General features: G+C 38.2%; 2 protein-coding genes across 2 annotated transcripts; one reads left to right on the forward strand and one right to left on the reverse strand.

The window, feature by feature from the left end:
• Positions 1–157: 157 nt before the first annotated feature.
• Positions 158–17,414, reverse strand: LOC134182354 (small subunit processome component 20 homolog). Its single transcript, XM_062649754.1, has 50 exons — positions 17,350–17,414; positions 17,207–17,287; positions 17,079–17,145; positions 16,961–17,022; positions 16,818–16,888; positions 16,220–16,331; positions 16,078–16,154; positions 15,938–16,022; positions 15,785–15,856; positions 15,525–15,602; positions 15,392–15,457; positions 14,935–15,021; positions 14,731–14,865; positions 13,488–14,450; positions 12,815–13,423; positions 10,312–10,523; positions 10,024–10,254; positions 9,173–9,808; positions 9,021–9,111; positions 8,887–8,960; positions 8,415–8,484; positions 8,141–8,347; positions 7,337–7,412; positions 7,197–7,282; positions 6,903–7,040; positions 6,585–6,847; positions 6,300–6,528; positions 5,000–5,139; positions 4,790–4,946; positions 4,632–4,730; positions 4,410–4,577; positions 3,824–3,987; positions 3,593–3,752; positions 3,420–3,536; positions 3,184–3,357; positions 3,068–3,127; positions 2,937–3,008; positions 2,729–2,839; positions 2,576–2,655; positions 2,445–2,514; positions 2,261–2,380; positions 2,142–2,204; positions 1,741–1,872; positions 1,544–1,688; positions 1,314–1,474; positions 1,188–1,259; positions 952–1,116; positions 689–821; positions 466–617; positions 158–407 (listed from the first exon to the last, which is right to left on the reverse strand). The coding sequence occupies exons 1-50, from the start codon at positions 17,371–17,373 to the stop codon at positions 288–290; spliced, it is 7,737 nt and encodes a 2,578-aa protein (XP_062505738.1). The 5' UTR covers positions 17,374–17,414; the 3' UTR covers positions 158–287.
• Positions 17,415–17,446: 32 nt separating this feature from the next.
• LOC134182263 (nonsense-mediated mRNA decay factor SMG8-like) lies at positions 17,447–20,358 on the forward strand. Its single transcript, XM_062649652.1, has 13 exons — positions 17,447–17,538; positions 17,590–17,821; positions 17,880–17,954; positions 18,024–18,091; positions 18,246–18,366; positions 18,464–18,511; positions 18,577–18,630; positions 19,079–19,152; positions 19,354–19,472; positions 19,551–19,630; positions 19,688–19,809; positions 19,975–20,062; positions 20,128–20,358. Exons 1-13 carry the CDS (start codon positions 17,492–17,494, stop codon positions 20,233–20,235), a joined length of 1,236 nt encoding a protein of 411 aa, XP_062505636.1. The 5' UTR covers positions 17,447–17,491; the 3' UTR covers positions 20,236–20,358.
• The last annotated feature ends 248 nt before the right edge of the window (positions 20,359–20,606 follow it).

Consider the following 20,606-nt stretch of genomic DNA (forward strand, 5'->3'; position numbering starts at 1 on the left):
ATTCTTTATTCTCCACCTAATCCGGTTGATCTCACCCAAACTGCACAAACTAATCCAGTGCGACAGTGGATTAGTTTGTGGAGTTTGGATGAGCTCGTGCAACCGGATTAGGTTGTGGAGATAAAGAAATGCGCCCCTATTCTCCACTGTGCCACAATTTTAGAAAAAAACATTATTACATTGATGCAAAAGAGTGCAGCACTGCCAACACATAACTGCAACTCCGATGAGGTAATGGCAACATTAGACATATTGTATCAGTTTGTATCATTAAGTTAATCAAAACATCAGAATTTTTTCCACTTGGCTGGATGTTTCATCAATTTGATTTTCCTTTTACGACTTTCTTTCTTTGCCAAGTTCTTCTTCACCTTCTTCTTTGCTCTCTTCTCAGGATTGGTCACTGCCTGTGTGTGTATACAAATAAACATCACAAGATACCAACAATTTCAACAATGACGTTACCTCTAGTGCCCTTTCTCGTTTCCTGCTCTCTCGAGTTGCAGTTAGTTCTTTTAGGACATCAGCACAACCACGAGAAAATGCTTCTTGCCCAACTACTCCTCTTATCAGGTCACTGACTTCTTGAGCCAACATTTTCAAGTCACTGTTTTTGTCTACAATATTTAATTACTCATTTAAGCAACGCACACTTGCAAATAACTGAGAGACCAAGCTAAGATAATACCTTGTAGACTGTGTTTATCTGAAAATTCGAGTTCCTGTACAACTGGTTTCAAAATGCATGCCAAATGTTGAGAAAGTTTATTCACATGCAGCTTTAGAGCTAATGCACCCAGCCATTTGAAAACACAACTCCTCTATTGATCAACAGCAGTTAGAAGACAACGTAAAAGACACAAGAGTACAACAAAAGGAAGATCAATGAATGAATGTTGATCTACAATCAGTGACTTTGAAAGAAACAGTGTACATATGTGACTGTCATACCTTGATAGTTTCTTGTGGTGTGTATCCTGCTTCCCTTCTGCCCACTTTCGATATCTGGTTGATCATCCAACCAACAGATAACACAGTTTCATATTTGCCGGAAATTTCAACTCCACCCTCCATTAAGTTGGCCATTTCAGCCAAGAAAATCAAGTTCTTCACAAGCTACATATGACAATCATGCATATATGTAGTTGTTCAAAATATTTGAAAAGATATGTACTTGCATCATCTACCTGCTCTCCTTGCTCCACTGTCACGTGTGATGATTCAAACTGTTTAATGAAAGCTGATATCAAGTGTGAGAGCTAACAGAAAGAATTTCAAGCACCAACAAATGTCAACGCAGCTACAATAACCACCTTCTCGGTCACAGCCTGCTGCAAATACCCGTTGCTTTCTTCCTTTCCACTTGCTGCAGCAACCTCACTTGGTTTCCAACATGCAAACAGCTGACCGAAAAGGCGACTAGCAGCTAGTTGAACCCATAAATGAGGATGCTCCAAATAACGCTCAACAGAGTCTTCTCAATCATAAGTCATGAACTAGTATTAATTTTTGTTTTAAACCAAGCAATTAGATGCACACTTACTCCACATTTGAGTCATATCATCTTTGTACAACTCATTTTGAATGACATCACAAGCTTTACATATCTTTCCAAAGCTAGAGAGAAGAGTGAAGATGAGATGATCAACATCTGACAGTTCACCATCAGACAAGATATCTGTCCCTTCCTAATATCACAAAATTAAGAAAGAACTGGGAATGTAGTGACTTTGTTATTACATCAAAGTCACAATAATCGTGAAGCAACTGAGCCATCAAAGGCAGTAGCTTTGCAAGGCGTCTTTCAAACAATGCACTCTCCACATCAACAAACAAGCTGCAGGCTTGAGAGGCCAATCTTTGGTGAAGAACCTAACAATCAAAAGCACAAACAAGTCAACATTTGCACAAAAGGAGAGCTAATGCACACTTGAGTGGTCTCACTGACACACAACATCATATACATACTTACATACACATACACAAACACACCAACAAACGGACAAAAATACAAACACACAGGCAGATAATTACTTCACCACTGAGTAATAAGACACAATACAATACTATATGTTAGCAAAAGCAGGACTCCTAACTTCCAAGCTACTAGCTATTAATGCCTGCAATTATATAATTCTGACTTTTGAATCCGCCATCCATGTTAGAACCAAAGCAAATAATTTATCCCTTTTCTGCACTTCAATCTACAAATAAATCAGCTAGAAAAATCAATTACGTGAAATCATACACCTCAAGTTACCTTTTCTAGCAACATCCGTATTACACCAGACACCAACTTTTTACACTGTGTTGACTCATCATTAAAAAGACGCAACATTAGAGGTACAAAGAAGTAGCTGGCATTTCGATGCATAACACTCTACACAACATCAAACAAACCATGTAGCTATTGTTGATTGCCTCAACATGCACAAATTACTGACCAGAGGAAGTCTGTTAAAAAACATCACTAGAAGTTCCAAAACAGATGCTCGTCCATCTTCAGTATGATAACTGCAGAATGAGTGACACAAACGGCTAAAACAATGATGCACTGACTAAATATAATCTTCACCTTAAGTTTTGAACAAACAAATCAAAATGATCCTGAAGTCTCTTTCCTAGCGGATAATCCAGAATGTACTGCAGAATACACTAGATTCCCAAAACAACCAAACAAAGCATTTGCCTAGTCAAAAAATCAAACTACATACCACACGTGACATACCTGCCTGCAGTTCAATCTGACTGTTGAAAATGCACTCTGAATAGACAATTCCTCTACTTTCTTCATTACATCATGTAACATTGACACACATAACGTACGTGAAAGTATTGCCTGCACATTCCATAGTACACGTGATCAACGTTTAGTTAAATAACAAGCCAAAACTAATACATAACTACACTCATCACAACAACATCAAGCTACCAACCTTAAGAAGAGGAAATGCTGTTCCTTGTCTCATAGGATCATAAAGATCTTCCTCCACATAAGTCAGCAAAACCTTCACCCATCACCCACAATGACCAGATGACAAACAACACGCCAGCACTAGTACTACACCTTGAGATCCTTGTCTGACACAGTATGCTGATTATAATTCCTGATGATTGCAGTAATTGCCTAGGCAAAACACTACAATCAGCATTACTAGCTTTTAACATTCAATAAAGCATTACCTTAAAGCACACTTGTAACAACTCATGGTTAGCACCACTAACAGCTGCACCAGTACGTGAGTACTGTCTCAAAAGAGAGAATAACCTTGGCATTAATGTGTCAATACAAGTTTCAATTGAAGTGATTTTCATCACCACAATGTGGCTCACAACCCGCAAAGCTAAAGATAAAACCTGCAAACAATTCAGTTAATTAAATAAAATACAAGACACAATAAAATAGCAATTGATTAAACTTTGTTATGTTGAAATCCAATGCAAGAAATCACAACTGGAGAAATTTCATTCAGAAGTTGTAACTGTTTTGCACAAGATGAATCAAAAGCCTGTTTCTTAACTCCCGACACCAACAGCTAGATTGCACACTAATAGCAAGGCAACACACACTAAATGCAGCACATTTGCTCACTTGTAGTCCAAATGCAACCAGAACGTGAAGTGTAGCTTGTTCTGGTGCTCCTTGTATTTTTCCTGCTCTTGCTGGCTCTTTGGGACAAAGTTGATTGCTAAACAAGTCAGGCTTTAATATCTTTCCAGAATCAAGTGTTGTATTAGAGTCTGTATTCATCCTACATGTGCAGCAACAATTCACACCAACAGTTACTCTCACTTCTCCATTCACTTTTGAGGTAACAAGTACCGTTTCTTTTGCATTTGGTCAATACCATGACTGAGAACATCTTGAATGAAACGCAACATAACTATAGCTGAAACTTTGTTGTTGGCTTGCAAGCCAAGACCAACTCGTCTCAGAGCCTCCTCAATGCAATGTACCAACTTCACACTCAGATTTGTCAGTGCAACCTAGACCATACAGTTGTCAGCTTACATATGAAATGGACAGACAATCTTGACATATAGACTGAGAAACAAATTAACCAACTGCACAACCAAATTAATACACAGACAAATAGACAAACAGACAAAGATAAACACATAAACACACACCACCCCTTGCCTCTGCTGCCAACAACAACAACAATAACAACAACAACAACAACAAACAGGCAGATAAGCAAACAAACAAACAAACAAACTGATAATGAGAAAACAGACAGAGAGAAGGGAGGAAGAGGGAGAGGGAGAGAAGGAGGGAGAAGGGAGAAAAGACAGAAGAGAGGGAGATAGAGCAAGAGGAAGAAAAGAGGGAAGAAGGAAAAAGGGAGTGAGGAAGAAGACAAAGACTGTTGAATACGAATAAATGCTTCTTAATTAACGTCAAGTACCTTCCTCAGTGGTTCCACAATACAGCTCAGTTTAGATGGTGAAGTAAACTTTGCAGCAAGTTCAAACATCTCAAAACTATGAGAAGACTTTGCCTCGGGAAGTCTTGAAGTCAAATCTCCTTCCTCACGTTCTTCTGCAGGAGCTCCAAACAAATTGTTCAATGATATCTACAACAGCAACATGACCATCAAAAAACATTGCAAAACCACTAACAATCATACCTCAACTGAATCTTGCAAACAGCCATCAAAGTCTCCAGAATGTAAGCTGTCAGACAAACCACTGACAACTGAATGACAAGTGTAAGCCATTACATGCACCTGTTAACGGAGAAAATAACAACTATAATTTGTGGTTTGCAAAATTTATGTGTGAAAACCTGAAATCCTTTATTCAGTAAATGTTTCAGCTCACTTATAACAAAAGATAGAAAAGAAGGTCCAAGAGACACCACCATCTTGACAAGTGTGTTTCTTGCTACATCACGTACCTCCCTTGAACGACTCTTCAACATCTGGCATATTCTCATTATAACACTAAAGACATAACATGAGGACTAGAGCAGTAAAACAACCAAACAACAGCTCACCCAGGAAGTTGAGACTTTAATGTTTCCAAAGGCATTTTTTGCAGTAGCTTTACGACTGCTAGCACAACTGGCACTTTCAGCAGATCTTGCTGGTCGTCTAACTTCACAGAATGACCCAATTTGTGACCCCCACGTGTTGTCTATAAACAAATGATTAATGATAATACACAAAAAGACATAGACAAATAACAGACAAACAGACAGTTTTCATATTCTTCCATACATCTGCATGTGCATATACCTACAACCACTGCCCACATAACTGATAGCTGTGGCACAAGCAGATAGCATCTAGACTCAAGCTTCTGTAAGATCTAAACTACAAACAACTGCTGGATACAAATAACAACCAAACAACACTACATTTGTAATAACATGCACTAGCTTCACTATCTTTAACACTCCCATGCATTTCCTTGCACACTACATAAAACATAGCCAACCAGTAGCCAAACACCAAGACAACTGACAAAAAAAAAGATTAATCAGAAAAGATTTCCAGAAATACAACCCACTTCCACCTTGGCCAACTGACATGATAAGACAAACAGCTCTGTCAACTCAAACACCCCAAAACCAACCCCATATGCAATCTTTACGATGTTCGAAAACATGATGATCAAATTTGTCTTACTTACCGCAACCTACAAACTAAACAACTAAAGTTCTCTAACACATACCAAAATCACAACCATGGCATCCAGAAACAGAAAAACCAACAGAGACAACTGACAGACAGATAAACAAACAGACAAAACATAAAACAGACAAACCATAAAACAAACAAAAAATAACAAGCAGACAAACAGACACATAAATCTCATTTAGCAACTACCCTATAGGATGAAACATTGGTGAGAATTTATTTTGGCGGTTTTATAAAAATTGATGATAAAAGCATATTGGCAGATTATATTTTGGCGGTTGGACATCATTGTTGGATAATTGATACCGTATATGTACGATATTCCCCACACACTACGTAGTTGAATTAAGTGGCTGCTTCATGGAGGAGTTTGCAATTATGGAAGTTAACCCGCATGACTTCATTGATAGCTGCACGGCCTCATTCTCATGTTTAACCTCCCTGTTTGACAAGGTAGGCACAACAGACGACAAGCAGTCTTGTAACCTCATTCATGCCACATCGTACAATGCTTGATTCATGTGGGTGATGACGTCAACATATCCCGGTGGCCAAATTGATAGCGGATTTTATATTGGCAGTCTCTAGAAATCTGCCAATCCGCCAAAACAAATTCCCTGTCAATATTCATCTTATGCAGTAAAACTTCTTTACCTTCATGAGGTACTCATTCAAAGCTGGGAGCACTTGTTTCAGAAGAACATCATGTATCTTCCATGCTTGTCTCTCTGACAAGTGACTTGTAACAGTTACAACCTTATTATCCAACTGAGCTTCTACTCCGTCAGAAACCTCATCAACAGCCTTCTCTTCCACTCCATCATTCACATCACCAACTCCAATCAAGTCAAAATGAAATGCATCGAGTACAGCAGTCACAATGCTACAAATTGTAACTAACACTTTGTAACTAATGTCAATTGCAACTAATCATCTTACCGGCTCACTGTTTTCTGTTTGTCTGGTTTGCGTGTCAGAAGTCGAATGTAATGTTTCATAAGTGGAAAATACAAAGACCATTTATACTGAGAAGCAGCTGCACCAATCACATTCACTGCTTCATTGACAATGTTGTGGTCAGTAGAAGCAAAAAGTTCCTTAGTAACAAGAGGAACTACAAAACCCGTAAGAGTCGAAGAAGACAATAAACCATTTCTAATGTGAATGGTTAGTTCACGTAAAGCTCTGACACGACGATGAACCTTCACACAAACTGCTATGTAAAATAGTGTTGCATAGCTAATGTGCTTCACAAACTTGTATGTGACAAAAGTTCTTAAAGAAGTCAGCTTCTGCATTGTCACTCAACAAAACAGTCAAATCTCGAAAGTTCACATGATCAGACAACTCTTGCGTCAATGTAGACAATATTACAAGATGCTCATGTCGAGTAGCCTAAATACGAAACTCAATATCATAATTTCAACAGAAGCAAAAAATTATTACAAGCATTACACAAATTACCTGCAAACAAACAAGCAAAAAACAGACTACAACAGCAATGCTTAAAACATCCAGATTCATACTAATATTAGATGCATATATTCTCACCTCGGCCATTGCCTTAAGTCCTATACGAACAGCTGGAGTGATCATCTGCCCAATAATAATCTTTACTAAATCATTACGCTGATCTTCTACAAATATTATGTCAACATACTGCAAAATATATCTATCTAACAATTCCTTACTCTCAGCCAGTGATATTTGACAAATAACTGTCTGAATAAACTTTGATGCAGCATCTCGTAGAGACATGTCATCACACTAAAAGAAATATTGAAATATTCAATATAGACACACATAATGGCTGCTGACTAAGAAGGCCCTCAATTCTAAACATGCAAAATGATGAAATGAACATAAGTCAAAGAAAGATTAAAGACCAACAAACACATACAGCAACATGGTCCTTCCACATCAACTGAATAGATTCTCTTAACTAGACAGAGAGTAGTCTACTACAAGGTCTGCTTCCAACAGCCTGTCACCTTCAAACACAACCAACTATTAACACCTACACTGTTGAGCAAGCACACTAAGCTAAATTGATCAGTGCATAATTACAGCTGTTCACACGTCTATCTCTTGTCTTTCTAATAGCTTCCAGGTTCATATGAGTTAATACACTGATCTCAAAAACCAACAAAGCACTTTTTGAAAAACCTACAAACTGGTAAGCATCAAGTAATATCTCAAGAGCATATAAGGAGAGAAGATGGAGCGTCCGTCTAGTGGTAATATGGTGGCTCTCAAAGCATCCAACAATAAGTGAACAAACTGTTTTCTTGTATCGCCTCTGTCTGATCCATAATTTTGCCACATTCAGGCACTTCCATATTTCTACCTTCTTTATAAGACAACAGCAGAAACAAAAAAGCAACAATTCCCACATAATCATTCAGTCTAAAATCATTCCTTATTGTGTTGCATTCGCTCTATACTCATCTTTACTCAAATGAATTTAAGAAATCTATAAAGCAGAAAGTACTTACATGTAACAGTGTGTGGCAGCCTGCTGCAACAAGAGGCAGCAGCAAGTTACAACAAAGTTGTTTAGTTTCCAAAAACTCTCTAGCTGCTGTAAATCCAAGTAGACGACTATCATAGTCAACTTCTTCAAGACGAGATTTGTCCCATGCATTCATTTGTTGTAGCATCGCAGATATTTGAGACAAATCAGTACACAGTGTGCTTAAAACCTACAAAAATCATGAAAACCCAACCTATGCATGACTACAATATCAACAACTCACTTAACACTAATACCTGAAACACATCACAAAGAGCTTGTCTTGACTCTCGCTTGGTCAACTTACACAGCAAATGAGACAGTGGCCTGACTTACAGACAAGAGTCAGCAACAAAACAAATCAAAGCAAGAATACCATATTCCTTGTTTAGATGCCACAAAAGAAAAGACTGAAAGTAATACAAGCATCTCTAAATTTAGTAAACATTTCTACAACAAACACTATTTTGACAACTACAGCAAGTAGGTAATTCCCAAACTGCTTGATCAACTAGTGTATGCCAACGCACCATATTGAGTTCTACCATCAACAACTGTAGACTGTGAACTTGCTCATTTGATCACAAACAGTTTCAAAATACCTTGAACTTCAACATTAGCAGCAGGACAAAGAAATTATGTTAATGTCACCCCAATAGATGGCAAATAAAAAATCAAACACATCAGACAATGTGGCATTTAAACAAGAAACTACAAAACAGCTTTTACCAAACAAACATCATCGTGTTTTTGACATTAGCAATAAGGTTCTTGACTGTGAGTAGCATGTGTGTCTCTTCTTCCTGCAAGTTCAAGGACGTTGGAGTTCACTTATTAAAAGCATTGTATTACAGTACTCCAACCTTCCCATAGCAGTTTTGTACATCAAACAGTTTCAAAAGCAACAGAATTACAGTCTCTGACTGGTCCGAGTCGCTCACAAGATTACTCAAACTAAACAAGATACATTATTTCTTAGCAATTAAAATTAGACTTAATAATTCTAGCATCTCACTTGTATAAAACACGTAGTTGTACTTTTGGTATCACTTTTGAGTTCTCAACAGCAGTCTGAATACACGAACTCAAGAATGATAAAATGACAGCAATATGTGGTTCCATCAGTTTGGGCCCCAACTTGTTGTCATCTTCACTGCTCGAAAGATTAGCAGCGATTTCAAATATTAGACAAACAACTGATGAAGAGACACCTTTAGATGACAGACATTCAAATACATAACTCAGAATAGATCTTTCCATATCATGTGGAAATGGCTTGCTTAGCAACTGGAAGTTAATAGATTTGTCAGTCCATTTATGCAGCAAAACAAGAAGAGCAGTGGGATGTTGAATGCATTCATCCTTCAGTCGACTGAGTTGTGGCCAAACAGCCACAGCAAATAAATCCTCTTTGAAAAGAGTAACATCAAATTGCTCAAAAAGTTTGAAGACATCTGCCATTCGATTAAGACAAGATTGACGCAAAGAGCGAAGAGTAGGGATAAAACAAGAACCAATCGTTTGTCTGTAAGTGTCCAAAAGTTGCACACATGAATGGCCAATGTGTAGAAGCACAGGAAAAACTGTGGCAAGGTGAGGTTGCACTTGATCTCTAAGCGATGAGAACATCTGGCCAACCAAACTTAAAAACCTTAGAAGAAACAGATAATTAATTAATAAACACCCAATTACACACAATAACTATTAAAAAGGACAAATGCATGTAAACAAATGCACGATAGGATATAGAAGTTAATCCATTAAAGATGAACGTATAAGCAACCTAGACTAACTAAAAACATAAACATGCAGCAAAAAAATAGAACAAGAGACTACTGAGACAGCAGCACTGTAACACAAACTTACCCTTGTTGTTTCCTCAAAGGAACTACGTCAGCAGGATCAACAGAACTATCACGAATGTTTGCCTTGGATTCTACAGCATGCCTAAATGGCTGTATTGCAATTTCCACAAAAAGTGCAAATTCATCAGCAGGGCAGCCAGAGAAGTAGCGTAGTACAATTCCACGATGTGCCATACCACCTTGTTTACGAGCTCTTCCACCAAAATGGCTCACCATACGACCATATAAGATCCTGTCCTCACGGCAGAAGTCACCAAATAATACAAGATGTTCATAACAAAATGCAAACCTTGCAAGAATGCGCATCAACTCCTTCCTGTGGTTCAATGCAACAACACCATTCTCTTCATCCACTGAGAAAAGCACTAATTCATCACGAATTGTCTCATCTTTCAAAAGACGATTGAGGTTGTCTTTGTAAGGAACAAGATATGATGGACGATAACACATGAGAGCATCCAGTGCTCTCTGCTGGATTTCACTGTCCTTATGAGTCAACAACTGAATCATACAAATTATATTATATGAGTTAAATAACATCACTTCTTCCTAATGCTGCTATTTAGATTAACAGCATACATGAAGCAATTACATTATGCCTAAAACTGTCTCTAATAAGAGTCAATAGTGTCAAACATGATCTTCCATTTTTTACTACACTTCATGTGGCTGAATTTCTGCCACTGCAGCAGCAACCACATAGACTGTTCAGCAAAATGTCACAATCCAGTGAGTTTGATGCGTGGTGTGTGTGGTGCATGTGTAATGCATCTGTGGTGCATGTGGTGCGTGTGTGTGGGGTGTGCGCACATGTGCGTGCGTGCATGCATGTGTCTGTGTGTGTGTGTGTGTGTATGTGTGTGTGTGTAGATGGTTAAGGCTGCATGCATTGGATATGAATTTTCTAAAAGATTACTGGAGTTGGTGCACAATGTGTGGGAGAAGAGGAGTGTTCCAGATGATTGGCGTGATGCTATCTTAATTCCTATTCCTAAGAAAGGTGATTGCAGCCACTGCGACAATTGGAGGGGAATTTCACTGTTGGATGTAATCGGAAAAATTGTGGCCAGGATTCTACAGGAGAGACTACAAAAGTTAGCTGAGGATGAGTTACCTGAGTCGCAGTGTGGCTTTAGGAAAGGAAGCTGTGCAGACATGATTTTTACGGTACGTCAGCTGGTGGAGAAGTCTTTAGAACATGAATCTAAGGCTTTCTTCACCTTTATTGACCTGAAGAAGGCTTATGACTCTGTCCCAAGACAGGCGATGTGGAAAGCATTAGAGAAGCTTGGCATACCTGAAGAGACAATCCAGCTGATCGCGTCTTTTCATCAGGACATGAAAACAAAAACTCGTTTGGATGAACTATGCTAGAGGAGATTGAGGTTCAAAATGGTTTGAGACAAGGTTGTTGTATGGCTCCAGTGTTGTTCAACTTGTACACATGTTTAGCTGTAGAGAGGTGGTTGGTTAGGGTAGAGGATACTGAAGGAGTGGGCATTACCATCAAGTACAAACAGGACAAGAAATTGTTCAGGAGGTATACTAAGAACGCTTGCGAGAGGAAGATAACAGAGTGTCAATTTGCTGATGATGTGGCTCTTCTTTCATCATCAAAAGAACAGGTGCAGAGAAGGCAGCAATGGAGTACCAACTAACAAACAGCAATTTTGGGTTGACTGTTAGCATTCCAAAAACCAAACACATGGTAACAGGAAGACTGGTTGAGGAAAATGATCGTACGTCTGTTGCGCTTGAGGAAGACATTCAGATGGTAGATGAGTTCTCTTATCTTGGGTCTGCCATTACTAATTCTGGGCGAATGACTGTGGAGGTAGACAAAAGGGTAGCTCAAGCCTCACGGGCTTTTGGGGCTTTGAGAAAGGCTGTCTTTATTGATAAACACCTAAAGATAACAACAAAGAGGAAAATTTACAATGCGTGTGTTATGTCAGTGCTGCTTTATGGAGCAGAATGTTGGCTACTTCTCAAAAAGCAAGAAAAGAAGCTGAACACCTTTCACCATCGATGCATTAGAAGTATCTTGGGCATCTCCAACAGGCAACAATGGTCTGAGCACATCACAATGGCAGAAGTGAGGAGGAGGTGGGGAGATGAGGAGACTGCATCTGAGAAAGTGAAGAAGAAAAGGTTAGAATGGTTGGGACACCTAGCAAGGATGCCAGACCACAAAATGCCAAAATCAACCTTATCTGGTTGGTTGCCCCAGCCCCGCCCCAAATGTGGTCCAAAGAAGAGATGGAGAGATATGATGAGAAGAGACTTTAAAGACATTGAAATATCAGAGGAGGAATGGTATGATGAGGCTGTGAGGTCGAGAGCTGGCTGGAGTACATTGTGTCGTGATGGTTTGGAAGGTGTGCTCCAGGACCTTTAGAAGACAAAGTGATAAGGCGAGACACAAGTGTATGGAAGAGAGAAGGAAACCGATAAGGGAACAACAGGGTGCAATCCAATGTTCAAATTGTTTCAAATGGTTCCGAAGTAAAGGAGGTTTTACAGTTCACAGATGTTAGAATTATAGCAATCACAATGTTCCATCATCAAACTTGTTGCCTCTTGGAGGCAAGTGTGACTGTTTTACGGTAGCTTTTTAACAGGACAGGACAGGTGTGTGTGTTTGTGTGTGTGTGTGTGTGTGTGTGTGTGTGTGTGTGTGTGTGTGTGTGTGTGTGTGTTTGTGTGTGTGTGTTTGTGTGTGTGTGTGTGTGCACGCGTGCACGCACGTTCACCTGTAGTACATTCTACATCTACAAATTGTTACTTCTTACCATTGTGAAAACTTGTCTCATCTCTTGCTCTCTAAACATTGCTTTAGGATTGTGAAATTTTCCAAACAAAGCCAACATGGTAGATAATGTCTTAACAACTTCTTTACGAGAAAGATGACCTTCTCTTCTATTTTTAGAACATGCTAAATTATTCTCATCGTTATTGGATCCTATGTCTTTTGTTAGATTTTGAGAGTGAGATGTTGAAGCATCAACAGCAAAATATTCATTGGCAAGAAAGTCAAGGAAAATAGGAGTGACATCACGTGAATGCTGTTCTGCCACATGTACAACATCTGCAAGACATCTCCATAACAAAAGCCGAAAGTTTGCATGGTCACACCTGCCATCATTATTTCCTGTCATCTTAAGCTCCAACTGCTTAAAAAGCAAAGTTTCCAACTCTGAGTGTGTGTCACAGAAAACCAGTTTCCTTGACTGATCAGACACTGCTCTAAGTGTGGCAACACGCAGTTGACCAGAAAAAACTGGCCAAAACAATTTCTTGCTCTCAGCATCACTACAATGCATTGATATCAACTCAGAAATTGGTTGCCACATAGGTTGAAAGTTCAAATAAAAAGATCCAATAAGAAATTGAAGTGCAACCTGCACACAAAACACACTAAGTAACCAACCTGCACACATTCTCTACCATAAAATTCTACTTCACCTCTTTATAAACATCATTCAGTCCATGTGCAATAGCTGAGAATTGATGCATTAGTACAATTTTCTCTCTGTAATGAGCTAGTGAGGCAGGCGTTTCTTGAATTCTTAGACACAAATTGTAGAAGTCCGAATTTGTTTCCAAACTGGAAAGCAATCTGACTGACAATAAACGGATTTGTTGGCAAGGATTGCTCATGTTGTCAAGTAGGAGTCTGGAACATTCCAAAAGTTTATCCTGAGATGTTTCACCAGTTGTTTGGACATACTGGCAAGCAATGTCTAGTGCAAAGACACAACCTGAATGTGGCTGCAGCAACTGAATCACTTCAGACCAGTTCAAACTGTGAAAATGTGATCGTAATGTCACCTCACAAAGTTTACACAAAACAAATAACAAAACATGAGAGTCCTCCTGATTGCTATTCATCACAAGCCCAAACATCTCTTGTCTCCTATCAATCAATTTTGTCATCAAATTACTTTCAACTTGTAGTAAGCACGCACAGTGCACTGCTGCCCAAAGCAAGACAACATCTTCACGTTGCTGTGTTACTTTCTTACTAATAATCAATTCGACTGCTTCATTCAAATGTTCTGTATGTTCAATAACAGATATCTTGAATTCTAAAGTTTTTCCTTCCTTTCTGCTGAACTGATAAAATGCTGTCAGAATCCACAAAGCTTTCTTTATGTTCACTGGATCCTCATTAACACTTTTGTTTAGCCATTTTAGGATTAAAGGCAATGCCACTGCCACAAACTCTGCACAATGAAACAAAGATAATGAGAAACTTGATAATGTAGATACTGGTACAGCCAATTCATAGATAGACTGCAAAAGACAATGCATAGCTTCCTCAGATGACCAATTTTGCCGAACCAAAAAGAGAGACAAACACGCAGATATGACTAAGTCAACCCCATCACCAAATGCAGCAGCACACGGCAGAATATCTTGTAAAACCTTAAACAAAAAACAATAGATTGCAATAGCAAAAGGCATATAACATTTGCCAAACAAATAGCAAACTGAGATGATAATGTTTTTCTAAAGCACCCAACAACACTCATATTCAGACTTCCATCTACATGGTGTGTCAATTATGTACAACGGTTTCTACAGTTTTACCTTAAACATTTAAATAAATGAATATATTAACAACAATGACTTAGTGATGACTACACAAAGTGAACTGTAAATGCAAGCTGTGAAGTTGCAGACCTGACTTAAGAAGACATCTCACCTTGCAGACTTTTTCTGCACAAATGATTCTTGCTCCTTTTCTCCAAGAAATCCAAACCTGAAGAAGAGGTACTAGCAGCTGCAGCTGAACATTAGTCTTCTTGTTTCTGTTTGCATACAAGTCATTCAAACAGTCCTATATAATAATAAAAAATAGTAAACCATCACTTCAGCAGTCACCAATTAAAAGTAAACATATGCTAACAATAAGAACATCCCACACAACTTTAGAAGTTTCTTCCCGGCAATACTCTGCCATTCTTTCCATTGTTGTCTTAAGACATTTTAAAACCTGCAACAGAACACTGTCAACAAAGCAAAAACAATAAAGTCTAAACTTGGTGTATAATTATTGAAATGCCAAACAGACCAGATGTCCCAGTTTCATATCAAAAATTTAATGTTGCATCCCTGATCTCATTTCAAAAACAATGCACTATAGCTGCATGCTCTTCACATACACTAAATGTCTGCAAATAATTACTAACGTTGTATTTCTTTGCTGTGCTAAAACATGCTTTTACTTTCTTTCTACCATCTTGATGCCAGCTGCTGAAAACAGTAAATCCCGTATTTAGCTTTTGTCTTAGTTCACATTATGAATACTCTAAACCCTATCAGAGCACTTAGAGCACATGCAAAAGACTGATAACCAACTGAACCTTGTCTTCAGCGCATTGAACTGTGTGGGATGCGTTAGCTGCCCTCACCAATAGCATTGAGAGAAACTGCCAAATAAATAACCAGCAAGTGAATAAATGTTCTCAAAATATACAACATGACACACAAACACACTGTTTCTGTGGAAGAATGAAACTGCATGTTTACTCCTCTCATTGTCTCAAAAAGAAGCAAGCAAACTCCTTCACTTACCTAAATCAGAAAACCAAATATCGAATTTGAGTTTGAAATACTTCTCTTTTGACAATAATAATCTTCATGTTATGCAGTCATACACATCAAATCTATTCAACTGGCATTATATAATACATGCCATGATGGTCATGTCAATCTTTACACAAATGTCACTTCAGAACTTATTAACATATGCATACATCCTGCTGACTACTGATAGAACAATCCAGTGACTCCAGAATAATGTCAATCATGTCCTCTTGTTTCTTGCACTACATAATATATATAACACAAACATAAATAACAATAAGCAATCACCAAATATGAAATATTAGACAACCTAGAACACTAACCTTACGCAGCAAAAAGGCAAAGCTCTCAGCTGCAAACCTTCTCACATGTAGCTTTTTGTTATTAGCTAACAAACTACAGTATGAACTAGAAGAAAACCAACTAGATATGAGCCACAACTACCAAATAATAAAATACCAACTTGTAAACTTCCTTGATGTCTTTCACCAACTGTCGCCAAAGAAACTTAATCAGATAAGCCAAGCAAGTGAAGACTTCCTGCATAATACAAAAACATCAACATCAATATATCAATAAACATGCAGACATGCATAATGTTACACCTCTACTACTTGTGAATCAGACACTGTAGCCAGACCACACAGAATTGTTAGAAAGTCCTGAAAATGACTGTAGAAATCAGCCTGTAGATCACGCACCAACTGCACTGTCAAACTACAAATCAAGAAATAAACACGATGACAAAGCAGGAAGATCAACACTCAGTATGAGGTTTGTTAGCAAATGAATGAAGTCTAAACATATCATAAAGTTGTCAAAACGTTTAATTTTTCACCATTGTGTATTTCTCAAATAGTAACGAGTAAATTACATTTTTCAAACTAATCAGAACCAAAAGTTACTACATACAGTGGTATGCCACTTATCTGGGACCAGGAAGTGTTTGGTTAACTTACTAAATTAAACTATACTCAGAGTCATAGCATATGTTCCATTTGTTATTATTTACATGCATAAACTAATGCAGTTAATAATTTCAGTTAATCAGTTTTTGTTGCCTAGAAACAATAACAGATGTGTACATCCTGAAAGTAAACAATACGCTCTACGATAAAAATGCACTACAACTTGGTCATCACATATCTATATCATTACACTTTCAACATAAATACAGTTACGAGTATTACACACACAACTGACTCAAGCAGTGGCTGTAATGCCATATGAGAAGCTGATCTTAAAGAATCTTTGAGAAGATTTACTAAAGTTTCCTACGCAATGCCAACATCAAAAATCAACATGCAGATGTCATGAAATGCCAGCAAGCAGTCATGCAGGCAAACCTGATGATGTACAACTTGAGGAAACGTCTGCACAAGACGATGAGCTTGCACAGCAAACTCAGCTGCAATTTAAACTCTCTCAATCAACAGACAATAAGCAACTTCTAATTACTATTACTGAAACTTGCTGTGCTGTTCAGATCTCTCCATTTATTCAATCCTTCCACAAAGCAAGATTCTGCATCCTACCAGTGAAACAAACTGACTACAATATCGTAAACACTTAATAAACACGATAGAGACAACCTCATCAATATCATCCGCGCGAGAAATCCGATGAACAACGTCAATTTTGATGGCAGAAATTCTTTCTGAAAATGAGCGAAACTAAACAGCATTCAACAGTCTTAGTGATGTAAGTCCCAAATACTAACTCTCTCACTATCTACTTTGAATCTTTTTGTTGCCTTCATACCCTAGTCGAAAGCTGCACAACCACGTGGTACAATAATCAGTTTAAATCAACCAGCCTTACCCGTTTGAAATCAACTTATATCAACGTCACTCTTTCCAATGCGTAGGCGTAACTAAATGTGCGATCGGTTTGTTTTACCAGTGGACACAGACCGAGATCTCAGGCAAGTGCATAACTATATAGACATGATTATGACTAATGCTCATCTCAATAGTCCGTCAGCCGAAGATACAGTCTGTGTAGTGGGCGTGGTTAGTAAGAACAATGTAGCAAGTAGTCGTCTTGTCGACCAAGCGACAGAAAGACCACGTTTGTTGGACGCTGATGCTAGTGGAAAAGGCTGTAGACTAAAGTGTTCATACGATGCTGAACGTTGTGTGCTGTACGTTGAGCTGATACGTCATGATGATTGGCATGTCTGTGCAGACAGAGAGGCAACAACATGGGTGTGACATCTGGTGTGTAGAATAATAGAAATATGAATAATAAATATAGTGTCTGCAGGAGAAGAAAGTGCAGGAAGAAAGAGAATACTTGCAAGCTCTACTCTTGCTGTTCAGCATCTGCCATATTGTTGTTGTAAAAATCACGTCGTTTTCAGTAACGTTGATGCTTATGGTAATGTATATCTGTTTTCTTGTTGACTAGTTGTTTATGCCGCAGCATCATATTGATCTCAGTTATGTCAAGATGTTTAAGCTTGTTGGTGACTTCAGGTGGTCAATAGTTTGCATTGAATTTTGATTAATTAGAACTTCAATAACTATTCTGAATGCCATGCCACTCGTTTATTACCATGTATGAGCATGTTGATATTTAGAAGACTATTTGGGTGATTATTTGTTATTTGGTACTTTCGTTGATGTCTAGGCAGAAGATTGAAGAAGACATCTTGGATTTCTTGGAACAGAAATTAGACCCCGATGTGTGGCAGACATGGCAAGATAATGGTTGCTGCACGATACCATTACTCTTACTTGTATTTGCTGAGGTATTTATCTGTACTTTTATATGATATTGACTTTTATGTAATGATGAATGAAGAATGAAGTGAATTTGTGCTATGTCACTTGTCTTGGCTTTTACAGACATTGCCCATTTCTCTTTCAAGTACGACTACGAGTAGCAAAAGTTTTGTATGTGTTGAACGTTTTTACTCTTTTTTGTATTAATTATGTTGGTCATGTTTGGTTTGCTTCAGGCAGAGAGTAGCAATACATTTGAAGAAATGCGAGGTACTCGACGAGAACAGCCGGTCAGTATGCTTCACAACTGGCTCACTTTGTTGGCTTGCCTTCTTCTTGTCAGTGTGTTACTGTTGCTGCTTATCTACTTGCTCCCCACTTACTCTTCTATATTTCTTGCTTGTCTATGTGCTTTCTTCATAACAGTAATGCGTATAATATGTTTTAATTCATACTGCTACCAGTACAGTAGTCTATCTAATATTTGTTAGCATTTGTACAACTTTAACATGCATGTTAAAGGTACCCTCCGTCGTTTAGTGCTAGTCCCTGCGAACTTGCATTGATTGCATCTTATTATGTATGGCATTTATGTAAACTATACCACATGAAATAACACAACAAAACAACTACAATGCAGCAAAAGAGAAACACATTAGTTCTGGTGTAACACACTGTACATCATGTACCCTCAAACAAATAGTGTTTTCAACTAAGATGTGTATGTATTGTATTTAGTCTGTCAAGCGTCTTATATCGGCTCTTGAAGACCAAGCCAACACAATTTTCAACAAATGTGGCATCACATCAGGGTATTCTATTTCCCAACGTTGTGTTCCTTGTGTGTGTGTGTGTGTGTGTGTGTGTGTGTGTGTGTGTGTGTGTGTGTGTGTGTGTGTGTGTGTGTGCGTGCACGTGTGTGTGTGTGTGTGTGTGTGTGTGTGTGTGTGTGTGTGCATGCACGTGTGTGTGTGTGTGCGCGCGCACGCGCATAATATCTCTTGTCTTATTAGACCTTCAGCTTTGTTGAAATTGAATCGACGTGGTTGTGTTCATGTTCTTCCTAATGAAAGCTTTGAAAATGCCTTGAGTACTGTTCATCTTGTTCTTAATATACTTACCCCATCTCAAGGTAATTTATGACATTGTTTATGACTTAATTTGTCAATCAATATTGGCGTGAACCAGATCGTTTTGTTGCATGCACAAGGTCAGTTGCATTGTACTGAAGACTACAAATCTTTTATTGATTACCATACAGACAGTGTTTTCAGCTCTCAAGAGTCGCAGGTAATAATAAACATAAAAATTTCTTTTTTGCTTTGACGTTGGTATTGACAATTGTAGCTTCCAAATTATCAATCATGGGTGTCTGTCAGCTCTCTACTGTATAGAGAGTTGTTGAATTCATCTGGTCTGGCCAGAAATATTCCGACATCTTTCACCGCAGTAGAAGAATTCTCTGAATCGTTAGTTTCTTGTTTTTTCAGTTGTATGCACTGCTTATGTACATGCAATCTGGCCAAACTAACAGCTACTTAATCACCAATCCAACTAAATGCCTGCCTGTCTGGGTGTTGAATTGCTGTCTACATTTGTACCTGGTAACTGTAACACATGTATTATATATATAGTCTCTGTGCGAAAGCCTACAATTTGGCAATCAAAACTTACAAAGAGAGTCTGTCTGCAAGATTTACAGAGCGAGACATTCAACTACAAGTTGGTTCTTTTCACTTGTCATATTTGCAATAATTGGTATATTGATTCACACGTTATTGTGTCAGCTGGCTCACTGTAGGCGTGTTTATCAACTCAATGCTCGAGGCCCAGCATTTGGAAAATATCTCGAGAAGCTGGAGAAAGAAAGCAGTGAAATGGAACCACTTCACTGACATATAATGAATGACACTGATGGCTAGAGAGCAGCTAATAAATTGTTTCTGTATGTTTCTGTATGTTTGACAGTTTCTTAACTTAGTGAAATAGAATTTGATTAAACTGTGTCCTAAGCTTTGTGTCCTAAGCTTTGTGTCCAGTCATATATACTTACGTTCCATTAACACATGGGTATTACACAGTGATATCTGTAGATGTCTAGCTAGCAAACGTTCCTTACAAATTGATCATTTAAATTTACTTCTAGACATGCAATTGAATAGTTCTAAATGTGTTTACTTCCTACATGCTAAAGTAAGAGCAGAGCAATTAAGCCCCTAGCCTAAACGGTTTGATTAGCTAACCTGCAAATACAAGTAAAGCTCTA

The sequence above is a fragment of the Corticium candelabrum genome, chromosome 7 (genome assembly GCF_963422355.1).
Source record: "Corticium candelabrum chromosome 7, ooCorCand1.1, whole genome shotgun sequence".
Taxonomy (NCBI): Eukaryota; Metazoa; Porifera; class Homoscleromorpha; order Homosclerophorida; family Plakinidae; genus Corticium; species Corticium candelabrum.

Coding starts and splice junctions, on each gene's coding strand:
- LOC134182354 (XM_062649754.1), bottom strand. CDS start 17,373: ATGAAGGCAACAAAAAGATTCAAA. Junction 7,283..7,336: donor TCAAATATCACTGGCTGAGA/GTAAGGAATTGT, acceptor TAATATTTGTAG/AAGATCAGCGTAATGATTTA. Junction 4,947..4,999: donor TTAAAGTCTCAACTTCCTGG/GTGAGCTGTTGT, acceptor TTATGTCTTTAG/TGTTATAATGAGAATATGCC.
- LOC134182263 (XM_062649652.1), top strand. CDS start 17,492: ATGTGCGATCGGTTTGTTTTACCAGTGGACACAGACCGAGATCTCAG. Junction 17,539..17,589: donor GACACAGACCGAGATCTCAG/GCAAGTGCATAA, acceptor TCATCTCAATAG/TCCGTCAGCCGAAGATACAG. Junction 18,631..19,078: donor GTACTCGACGAGAACAGCCG/GTCAGTATGCTT, acceptor TATTGTATTTAG/TCTGTCAAGCGTCTTATATC.